At 38.0% G+C, this 11,785-nt stretch overlaps 2 protein-coding genes and 1 pseudogene across 3 annotated transcripts; all 3 read right to left on the reverse strand.

Annotated features, from left to right (window-relative positions):
* Positions 1-68: 68 nt before the first annotated feature.
* On the reverse strand, positions 69-3,056 carry LOC117628397 (nucleolar GTP-binding protein 1-like). 2 transcript variants are annotated; one of them, XM_034360839.1, is made up of 3 exons: positions 2,933-3,056; positions 407-2,458; positions 70-305 (listed from the first exon to the last, which is right to left on the reverse strand). In XM_034360839.1, exon 2 carries the CDS (start codon positions 2,442-2,444, stop codon positions 417-419), a length of 2,028 nt encoding a protein of 675 aa, XP_034216730.1. In that variant the 5' UTR covers positions 2,445-2,458; positions 2,933-3,056; the 3' UTR covers positions 70-305; positions 407-416. The 2 variants fall into 2 exon arrangements, with proteins under 2 accessions (XP_034216729.1, XP_034216730.1); XM_034360838.1 differs by having other exon boundaries at positions 69-2,458.
* Positions 3,057-4,556: 1,500 nt separating this feature from the next.
* LOC117628876 lies at positions 4,557-7,715 on the reverse strand (annotated as a pseudogene).
* A 1,831-nt stretch (positions 7,716-9,546) lies between these two features.
* Positions 9,547-11,785, reverse strand: LOC117627930 (nucleolar GTP-binding protein 1-like). Its single transcript, XM_034360249.1, has 2 exons — positions 11,632-11,785; positions 9,547-11,168 (listed from the first exon to the last, which is right to left on the reverse strand). The coding sequence occupies exon 2, from the start codon at positions 11,152-11,154 to the stop codon at positions 9,631-9,633; it is 1,524 nt and encodes a 507-aa protein (XP_034216140.1). The 5' UTR covers positions 11,155-11,168; positions 11,632-11,785; the 3' UTR covers positions 9,547-9,630.

Genomic DNA, 11,785 nt, shown 5'->3' on the forward strand with positions numbered 1-11,785 from the left:
TGCAGAAACATAAAAAACATTGAGCACATGACAAATATACTACTTCAGTCTTAATAGCTTCAATAGTATGAAATCAAATCAACACCACAGAACAGGAGATTAATTTTAATGATCAATATGACACTAGCATTTCCTAACGGACCAAAAACTTCCATCTGGTAGCTACGAGAATGTTATTCTGACATGTACGCATCTGATACACGGAAGCGTAGGTTGATGAGGTATGCATGTAATAGACACAAAAAATAGAATGCAACTGGTCCCATAAATCATGTAATTTGCATGAAGCATACGCATCCCTAAAGCTGGTCAGAGAAAAAGGAAAATCAGCATATATAACTGTTTCCCATGAGTGCTCAAAACAAAGACAAGCTGAATTGAAAAGTGATGCAATGTGTCTGAGTACCTCAAATATTTTAACGCCTTTGAGTTTTTCCAATTGATCGTTTTCCAGAGAACAAGTGCTTTGGTTTTAAAGTGGGAATGACCCTATCTGCCTCTCCACGACGAGCATTCTTGTTTCTCATCTTATTAGATTTATTGGCCTTTTGTAGTGCCTTAGCCTTTTGAGCAGAGTCCTTGAATCCCTCTCCCGGAACAACTTCAGTTGGAGGCCTTGATCTTGACCTCGAACGGGATCTAGATAACATGCGTTGCTTCTTGTTGGGTGTATCTACATCCATAGCATCACCACCATCTGTATCATCCCTGTCAAGTGATCTCTCCCTCTTCCGGCCCCTAGTTGAGACAGATCTGCTTCGAGCTCGGTTAATTGCCTTAGTCGGATCAAGTCCCAACTTTGATAGCTGCCTCCCCATTCGCTTTGTTGTGAACTTTCTGTCCTTGTCAAATTTCCTTGGTACAGTTGGTCGACTCTCTGCTGTACTTTTCTTGATTCTATGTTGTTGAATAAGCAAGCTTTTCTTTTTCCTTATCTCAGCCAATGTCTTTTGCTCTTCTGGAGTCAATTCCAATCCATCCATCTCAAAATCATCATCACCCTCCTCTGCCTGACGGTGTCCTTCTTCTCGTTCCAATTCCTCAAGCCTATGCAAAATATCAGGATCAACAAAGTCGTATATATTGTGCCCATCGAGAATTTCTGGCATGACATCCTCTTTCCATTCATCATTAGCTAAGATATAATTCTTCTTCAAACTGGCAGAGTATACACCTGCACCGCCATTCTCATTCTCCAAATCCCTTTCTGTGTTTCTCTTTTCCTTCTCTGCTGCTTGCTTAGCCTTAGCTTCTAAAACTGCCTGAGGTATACATGGGGGTCTTTCCTTATTGTCACGTGGCTTTGGCATTGCAACATGAAAACGATTTAAGCAGTCATTTATCTTTTTGGATTTCATCTTCAATTCCACTCTCTGATTCAACAACCTCTCACAAGCTGCATTCTTTACAGCAATAACCCCCTCCTCAGTCAGAGTGCTCATGGTCAAGAGTACCCCCTCATCATTGGTAGCCTCACCTCCTTGACCAATCACTGTCTTCATAGCTTCAGCTTTCATCTCCGTGACCAACTTCTTGTCTTCCTCAGATATACCCTCCAGTGGCTGCAAATCAGTCTTGTTGCAGACTATAATCAATGGTTTGTTCATAAACAGAGACTTAATACTGTGAAAAAGAGCTGCCTGTTGGGCAATGCTGTACCCACAAGACCCCGAGATGTCCAAGAAAAACAGCACCGCAGCTCTTAAGTGAGCCAAAGCTGTGATGCTGCACATCTCAATAATGTTACGGTCTTCAAATGGGCGGTCCAAAATCCCTGGTGTATCAATTACCTGATACCTCAAGTATTTATAATCCGTATGTCCCACAAAGAGTGACTTCGTGGTAAAAGCATAGGGCTGGACATCCACATCAGCCCTAGTGATCTTGTTAATGAATGAGCTCTTTCCAACATTCGGATAGCCACAAATCAATATTGTCCTGGTATTAGGGTCAATTGATGGTAGCCTTGCCATGTGTTGCCTAATTTGTTCTAGGTAAGCTAAACTTGGACCAATCCTCTTTATAACTGTGCACATGCGGCCTAGAGCAGCGACCTTGAGACATTTGCATCGGTAAAGTGAATCACCATACTTTAACAATTTCACATAATCTTTAGAAATCTTTCCAATAAGGTTCCTTGCAGTATTGATTTGGCCAAGAGCAAGCTTGTAATGGTCTTTGTTGTAGAGAACATGAAGAAGGTCGCCATAGAAAGGGTGGACGTCATCCAGCCTAGGAAACTCATCAATGATTGTGGAGAGCTTCTCATGAAAATTCTGTTGGGTATATTTTACTTTACGCATATAGAAAGAACGGAGGAGGGAAATTGCACAACCCTTGTGGACTACAGTTGGGGTCTGCCTCTGGGTGCGAGATAGGATGATGTCAATGAAGTCCTTCCCATTTGGTACAACAGTCATCTTCTTGAAGTTATATTGCACCATCTTCACTTATTCGCCTGCTTACAAAAATAAAACAAAATCAAGTTAACACCAAGGTTGATTACCATAGTGAGAATCTGAGAACTTCTCACATATTTATCATGAACCAAATTTTAGATTAATACACCTACCCAATTAAATTAATAAACCAAATTCAGAAAAATTCATCCCACCCGCAATCTCATATTAATATTATTATTAATCAACCAAATTCACATATATCAAAAGCAGTAGGCATAATAAAATGAAAGAAAGTGAATTAACCACTCAACAAGATGCTTCTCACGACCAAGATTGCTATTAATCGTCCTATGTCAAGTGATCAGCTAAGAAAAAAAAACTTTAAAAAATTAAGCAAAACAAAATCCAATGCTTCTCTCTTCAACCGAATCTTCTAAAACCGAGATCTAATCTCATATTACATGATGGAGTTTCAACAAATACATATGATAAGAAAACAGAGGGAAGAAAAAAAATGTGCAAAGCCTCACCTGGATAACAGTTCGCAAGAATTGTTGTCAATCGCAACACAACAAGAGGCAAATATAATGAAAATTAAGATGAGAAGAAAAGAATGTGAAGGGAGGGAAGAAGAAAACCACGAACCAGAGGCTGTGGATTTACAAATGCGATGTTGCTGCGGCTAAATGGAAGTGATAAGGGTTTAGGGTTTAGGGTTTAGGGTTATTGTTTACAATTTTAACGCCAATTGTTAAATCATTTCCAAATATGTCCACAAAAGTTTCAGCAATTATGTTTTGACCCATTTTTATTTTTAAAATTGTAAAATCATCCCTGCTGTGTCTTAACTCAGAATTGACCGTGTTTGGGGAGTGTCTTGACTTGACCGTGTCAAAGTCGTTGATCATGTCTGAGGTGTATCCGAAGCGTGTCCACTTATCAAACTGTCTGACACTTCACCACTTCAATTATTTGGAGTGTCCGTGCAACATAAACAACCCACACAATATTAAAGTCATATAAATTTTATTTAAAATAAAAAATAAAAATACCTCGTTCAGCAATATAGAAGAAGAAGTGACGATGGAGCTGGACCTTGTGAATGTGCGTGATGTTCCTTGGAGCAGATGTTGTTGAGAAAAAGATTAGGTTGAATTCTTGTTCTTTCATCTATCGCGGAAACTAAAATGAAAAAACTCTAACCCTCTAGAGAAGAAGAGGGATGGGTTTATAGGTTGAAGTTTTAAATTTATATTTTTACCCAACTTTTTACAAAATTTTCAAACAACCATAAAAATTCCTAGATATTTTTTAAATGACCCACCAAGTCGTTGTCGTGTCAGCTAGTCGACATGTCTTAAAAGTTATCAATACTTCAATGAGCATATCTGATACGTAACTCAACGTATCGTATATGTATCATATTTCATACTCACCGGATACTCGCATACCCTACTTTTTGGATGTATCCGTGTAACATAGACATACATTGAAAGTAGAAACTATATCATAACTCAAAGAGTACTGCTATCTCCACCCTTGCCTTAATTCCCCACTCACCATGTAAATTTGAAAAAAATACAATCCTATTTTCCATACACCGGTATTGTTAAAACACCCTTTAAATATTAATTCAAGCAATGTATGTTTCTACATTCGAAGCTGCCTTGCAAGTGTTCTTCTCTTTGTAGGAAGTATCAATCAGCGAGGCTTTTTATTTCTTAAAAGATAGTAAAAGAACAACTTGATAATCACTAACTTGTGAAGAGTTTATTATTTGAATGTGCTGAGAGGATTAAATTTGTCATGTATTCTCCTGAGTCTATTAAATTTGATTTGAGTATAATATCAACAGTCCTTATCGAAAACTTTAAAAATACCCATTGAATTAAGCATAGTTTTTATTTCATTTTAAATGTAGAAAAAAATTTCTTATTTACACGCACTCATACAAGTAAACACCATTATTCTTAAAATATCCTAAGTTCTTAGAAGTCATTTTACAAAGGGATAAATTTGTCTTTAAAATTTTGAAGATAAGATGAGTAGAAAAATACGACACGGAGTAAAAATAACAGCTATCAATTCAAAAACTAATCTTCACAGAACATCACATGATTTAAAACATCTAATTTATATTCACGGTATTTTATTTTTAATGCACAAGAGAGTCAGTTTCTCAACCCAAAAATGATAATAACCACACCAGACAAAGGCATATAACATGTAGTCAATACCTACCAGCAGGTAGCATACAGAATCACTATTAACTTGAACTAGAAGCAGAAACTGGATTAACTATACTAATGAATCAGTTTCCTGCTACCAACAATGAACACTTTCCATCTTCAGAGGACTTTTCTTAGGCAACTAGAGGAGCTCCCAGATCACCTGCCGGTATCTTTCTTCTCGTTCCAAGTCCTCAAGCCAATGCAAAATTATCAGGATCAACAAAGTCGTATACGTTGTGCCCATCAAGAATTTCTGGCATGAGATCCTTTTTCCATTCATCATTAGCTAAGATATAATTCTTCTTCAAACTGGCGGAGTATACACCGGCACCGCCATTCTCATTCTCTGTTAGTTCTAGGGAGAAGAGGGGCTTAGGATAATAGCTTGATAATGAATAAGAGGTGGCTGATGCGAGTTTAGACAGCTGGTAGTTTTTCAGCTTTCTTAACTTGAATACATAATTGGGCTGCTATAGGTATATATAGAGTAGCTGAACCGACTCAAAGGATGGCAAATATCAAGTGAAGTCGGTTATTGCATGGTAACCGACATCTCAAAATGTTTTCCAGCCACTAGTTATAACATGAGTCTAGAATAGTCTCGTTACAATACGTTATATAATTAATAGGATGTTTCTAGTGTAGAGCTCAAATTTGGCTTGTCATCTTTTTTCAATTTTTTTAGACTTTTCTATATTATTCTAGTACAAGTGTGCATTATTTTTTAACACTTCTCTTTAATGTACATTTGTGTTATTTCGAGCATGCTTCGTAGCAGTTCAAATTTTGGTCTTGGAAGTGCCTTAATGAAAATGTCTGCAATTTGCTCCTCTGTCTTGCAATACTTGAGCTCAACCTCTTTGTTTGCTTAGACTTCTCGTAAGAAGTGATGCTTGATAGCGATATGCTTTGTCCTGCTGTGAAATACTGGATTTTTTGCCATTGCTATAGCAGACTTGTTGTCACAAAGTATTTCAGTAGCTTCTATTTGGCATTCTCCCATATCTTTAAATATTCTTTTGAGCCAAATAGCTTAACATGCTGAACTTGCTGCTGCTACGTACTCGGCTTCTGCTGATGATTGAGCCACAGTCTCTTGTTTCTTTGATGACCATGAAAATATTCCTAATCCATTTGTAAATGCATAGCCTGATGTGCTTTTCATGTCATCTACTGATCCAGCCCAATCACTGTTTGTGTAGCCAAATAATCTTGGATCTGTAGTGGGCTTATACCATATGCCATAGTCAATTGTGCCTTGCAAGTATCTTAATATTCTCTTTGCTGCTCCAAAGTGTATTTGACTTGGATTTTGCATGAATCTTGATAGTAAGCTCGTCGCATACATGATGTCAGGTCTTGTAGTTGTTAAGTATAGTAAGCTCCCAATGAGACTTATGTAAACTAATTCATTAGCTTTTCTTGATCCATCTTCCTTTCTTAATTTCTCATTGGTTATAAGTAGAGTAGCAACTATCTTGCACCCGTACATTTTGAACTTTTTCAAAAGATTCTCAGTGTACTTTTTCTGGCATATGAAAATACTCCAGAAGTCATAGTTTTCTCCTATAAAAATAAAAAGAGGGTCAAATTTTTGGCTAGTGGTAGACATGATGGAGGAGTAGTGAACCAACACCCAAGGTTCATCAGAATAAACTCTGATACCACTGTTAGTTCTAGGGAGAAGAGAGGCTTAGGATAATAGCTTGATAATGAATAGAAAACTTTTGAAATAGTAACAAGATTATTTTATTTTATTGATTGAAATAAGAAGGGTACAAGGGCTTTAGAGTTGGTTGGATACAAGAGGTGGCTGATGTGAGTTTAGACAACTAGTAGTTTTTCAGCTTTAATTCTTAACTTGAATACATAATTGGGCTGCAATAGGTATTTATAGAGTAGCTGAACCGACTCAATGGATGGCAAATATCTAGTGAAGTCGGTTAACCGACATCTCAAAATGTTTTCCAGCCACTAGTTATAACATGAGTCTAGAATAGTCTAGTTACAATACATTATATAATTAATAGGATGTTTCTAGTGTAGAGCTCAAATTTGGCTTGTCATCTTTTCTCAATTTGTTTGGACTTTTCTATATTATTCTAGAGTAGCCTCACCACCTTGACCAATCACTGTCTTCATAGCTTCAGCTTTCATCTCCGCGACTAACTTCTTGTCTTCCTCAAATATACCCTCCAATGGCTGCAAATCGGTTTTGTTGCAGACTACAATCAATGGTTTGTTCATAAACAGAGACTTAATACTGTGGAAAAGAGCTGCCTGTTGGGCAATGCTGTACCCACAAGACCCCGAGATGTCCAAGAAAAACAATACTGCAGCTCTCAAGTGAGCCAAAGCTGTGATGCTGCACATCTCAATAATGTTACGGTCTTCAAATGGGCGGTCCAAAATCCCTGGTGTATCAATTACCTGGTACCTCAAGTATTTATAATCTGTATGTCCCACAAAGAGTGACTTGGTGGTACAAGCATAGGGCTGGACCTCCACATCAGCCCTAGTGATCTTGTTAATGAATGAGCTCTTTCCAACGTTCGGATAGCCAAAAATCAATATTGTCCTGGTATTAGGGTCAGTTGAAGGTAGCCTTGCCATGTGTTGCCTAAGTTGTTCTAAGTAAGCTAAACTAGGACCAATCCTCTTTATAACCATGCACATGCGGCCAAGAGCAGCGACCTTGAGACATTTGCATCGGTAAAGTGAATCACCATACTTTAACAATTTCACATAATCTTTAGAAATCTTTCCAATAAGGTTCCTTGCAGTATTGATTTGGCCAAGTGCAAGCTTGTAATGATCTTTGTTGTCGAGAACATGAAGGTCGCCATAGAAAGGGTGAATGTCATCCAGCCCAGGAAACTCATCAATGATTGTGGAGAGCTTCTCATGAAAATTCTGATTTTACTTTACGCATATAGAAAGAACGGAAACGGGAAATTGCATAACCCTTGTGGAATACAGTTGGGGTCTGCCTCGGGGTGCGAGATAGGATGATGTCAATGAAGTCCTTCCCATTTGGTACAACAGTCATCTTCTTGAAGTTATATTTCACCATCTTTACTTATTCTCCTGTTTACAAAAATAAAACAAAATCACCCACCAAGGTTGATTGCCATAGTGAGAGAATCTGAGAACTTCCCACACATTCAATAGTAGTAGGCATAATAAAATGAAAGAAAGTGAATTAACGACTCAAAATTGCTATTAATTGATGGCTAACAAAAATAAAAATAAAAAAAATACATTGACGGCATAAGAAAATGCAATGCTTCTTTCTTCTCGTATTGCATGATTGAGTTCAACAAAAACATATGATAAGAAAAAAATCAAAAGCTACAAAGCCTTACCAAGAGGCAAATATAATGGAACTTAAGATGAGAAGAAAAGAATGTGGAGGGAGAGAAGAAGAAAACCACGAACCAGAGGCTGTGGCTGTGGATTTACGAATGCGATACCGCGGGTGAAGGTAAGTGATTAGGGTTTAGGGTTGATGTTTACAATTTTAACCTCACTTTTTAAAACATTTTCCAGTCTGCCCACACCAGTTTTAATAATTATGATTTGACCCCAGTTTTTGTTTCTAAAATTGTAAAATGCCCCTGCCGTGTCTTCACTTTAAGTTGACTGTGTTCGGAGAGTGTCTTCTTAATCGTATTTGGGGAGTTACTTGACCGTGTCCAAGGATCCGACACTTTGACACTTCAATTAATTGGAGTGTCTGTGTAACATAGCTGAGAATAGGGATAGGCAGTCAAACCAAAAAACCGAGCCAAATTGGGCTGAAAAAAATTGGGTTTACCAAAACCGGATCGGTCCAGTTCCTATTCTTGTAGTGAAAAAACCAGACGGGTTGTGTATTTTTTAATTTTTCTAATAAATGTTTTTAAGCCCAATGTTTTTAACCAGACCAGGTGTGTATTATACATGTGTTTATCTATGGAGGTGGAGTTGTTAGTTGTGGGTGGATCTAGCATTTATGGGTGTGTGAGATCATGTGGGTTTGTGAAGGCGTTGTAGCCGTCTCTGGCTAGGTGGATGAGAACGGTAAGGCCCTTTCACTTAGAGGTGTCTCTGGTCTCTAGCTATTGGTTTTTCTACCATGGTCTACATCAAATTGTAGAATGAACTCAAAATTTGTACACCTATTTTGCTCATTGATCCATCCATCTCTCCATAGGATGATCACAATACATTATTGTCATTCCCTGTAAAGTAGCTTCTTCTCATTCTATTAGCTCTAATAGGAAATAGAAAATAGAAAATATTGAAACACATTGGCGCCGCATTCTTTTCTTTTTCTTCTTCTACTTGGAGCATTCACATTTTTCTTCTTCTGAAAAATAGGATGCTTTAGGCAAGCGAATGAATATTGACCATCGAAATGGGCCAACAAAGAGACTTCTATGAAATAACTTTTCAACTCTCATTTTATTTCCACCAAAGAAGGAAAGAGAGGAACATTTCTCTGCAGAAAAAGCATTAGCTTCGAGGAAAGGAAATGAAGGCAACCTCCGTTCTGATGGCATTGATCACAAAACTGCACTTGCAATATGAGGAAGTCCTCTAGTTTGCAAGAGGACGATAGGAGATCACAGAAACGAAAAATAAAAGAAAAAACCAACATAACTGGATTCTGGATCTTAAAAATAGCACAAATCTACGTCCCTGCAAGAAGAAAAAGTATATTGATTGCTCGCAGAAACATAAAAAACATTGAGCACATGACAAAAATATTTCTTCAACCTTAATACCTTCAATAGTATGAAGTGAAATCAACACCCAATAACAGGAGATTAGTTTTAATGATCTATATGACTAGCATTTCCTAAAGGACCAAAAACTTCCATCTGGTAGTGACGAGAATGTTATTCTCACACATCCGCATCCGAATTGGTCTCAAAAACCATGTATTTTGCTTAAAGCATACGCATATCTAAAGCAGGTCAGAGACAAGGAAAATCAGCATATATAACTGTTTCCTATGAGTGCTCAAACAAAGACAAGCTGAATTGAAAGTGATGCAATGTCTTTTGCTCTTCTGGAGTCAATTCCAATCCATCCATCTCAAAATCATCATCTCCCGCCTCTGCCTGCCGGAATCCTTCTTCTCGTTCCAACTCCTCAAGCCTACGCAAAATATCAGGATTAACAAAGTCGTATACGTTGTGCCCATCAAGAATTTCTGGCATGAGATCCTCTTTCCATTCATCATTAGCTAAGATATAATTCTTCTTCAAACTGGCCGAGTATACACCGGCACCGCCATTCTCATTCTCCAAATCCTTTTCTGCTGCTTGCTTAGCCTTAGCTTCTAAAACTGCCAGAGGTATACATTGGGCTCTTTCCTTATTGTCACATGGATTTGGCATTGCAACATAAAAACGATTTAAGCAGTCATTTATCTTTTTGGATTTCATCTTCAATTCCACTCTCTGATTCAACAACCTCTCACAAGCTGCATTCTTTACAGCAATAACCCCCTCCTCAGTCAGAGTGCTCATGGTCAAGAGTACCCCCTCATCATTGGTAGCCTCACCTCCTTGACCAATCACTGTCTTCATAGCTTCAGCTTTCATCTCCGTGACCAACTTCTTGTCTTCCTCAGATATACCCTCCAGTGGCTGCAAATCAGTCTTGTTGCAGACTATAATCAATGGTTTGTTCATAAACAGAGACTTAATACTGTGAAAAAGAGCTGCCTGTTGGGCAATGCTGTACCCACAAGACCCCGAGATGTCCAAGAAAAACAAGACCGCAGCTCTTAAGTGAGCCAAAGCTGTGATGCTGCACATCTCAATAATGTTACGGTCTTCAAATGGGCAGTCCAAAATCCCTGGTGTATCAATTACCTGGTACCTCAAGTATTTATAATCTGTATGCCCCACAAAGAGTGACTTCGTGGTAAAAGCATAGGGCTGGACATCCATATCAGCCCTAGTGATCTTGTTAATGAATGAGCTCTTTCCAACATTCGGACAGCCGCAAACCAATATTGTCCTAGTATTAGGGTCAATTGAAGGCAGCCTTGCCATGTGTTGTCTAATTTGTTCTAGGTAAGCTAAACTAGGACCAATCCTCTTTATAACCGTGCACATGCAGCCAAGAGCGGCGACCTTGAGACATTTGCATCGGTAAAGTGAATCACCATACTTTAACAATTTCACATAATCTTTAGAAATCTTTCCAATAAGGTTCCTTGCAGTAATGATTTGGCCAAGTGCAAGCTTGTAATGGTCTTTGTTGTAGAGAACATGAAGAAGGTTGCCATAGAAAGGGTGGATGTCATCCAGACTAGGAAACTCATCAATGATGGTGGAGATCTTCTCATGAAAATTCAGTTGTGTATATTTTACTTTACGCATATAGAAGGTACGGAGGAGGGAAATTGCACAACCCTTGTGGACTACAGTTGGGGTCTGCCTCTGGGTGCGAGATAGGATGATGTCAATGAAGTCCTTCCCATTTGGTACAACAGTCATCTTCTTGAAGTTATATTGCACCATCTTTACTTATTTGCCTGTTTACAAAAATAAAACAAAATCAAGTTAACACCCACCAAGGTTGATTAGCATAGTGAGTGAATCTGAGAACTTCTCACACATTCATCATGAACCAAATTTCAGATTAATACACCTACTACCCAATTAAATTAATAAACCAAATTCACACTCCCTCATCACCCCGCAATTTCAGATTAACATCACCATTAACGAACCAAATTCAAACATATCAATAATAAAATGAAAGAAAGTGAATTAACGACTCAACAAGGTGCTTGTTATCAATCGCCTTATGTCAAGTGATCAGCTAAGAAAAATAAAAATAAAAAAATTAAATTGACGGCAAAAAAGAAGAAGCAATGCTTCTTTCTTCAACCGACCCTTCTAAAACCGAAACATAGTCTCGTATTACATGATTGAGTTCAACAAATACATATATATGATAAGAAAGAAAAAAAATCATAAGGTGCAAAGCCTCACCTGGATTACAGTTCGCAAGAATTGTTGTCAATCGCAACTCAACAAGAGGCAAATCTAATGGAAATTAAGATGAGAAGAAAATAATGTGGAGGGAGAGAAGAAGAAAACAACGAACCAGAGGCTGTGGGTTTACAAATGCGATGCTGTGGCTGAA

This window comes from Prunus dulcis, chromosome 5, assembly GCF_902201215.1.
Source record: "Prunus dulcis chromosome 5, ALMONDv2, whole genome shotgun sequence".
Lineage (NCBI taxonomy): Eukaryota > Viridiplantae > Streptophyta > Magnoliopsida > Rosales > Rosaceae > Prunus > Prunus dulcis.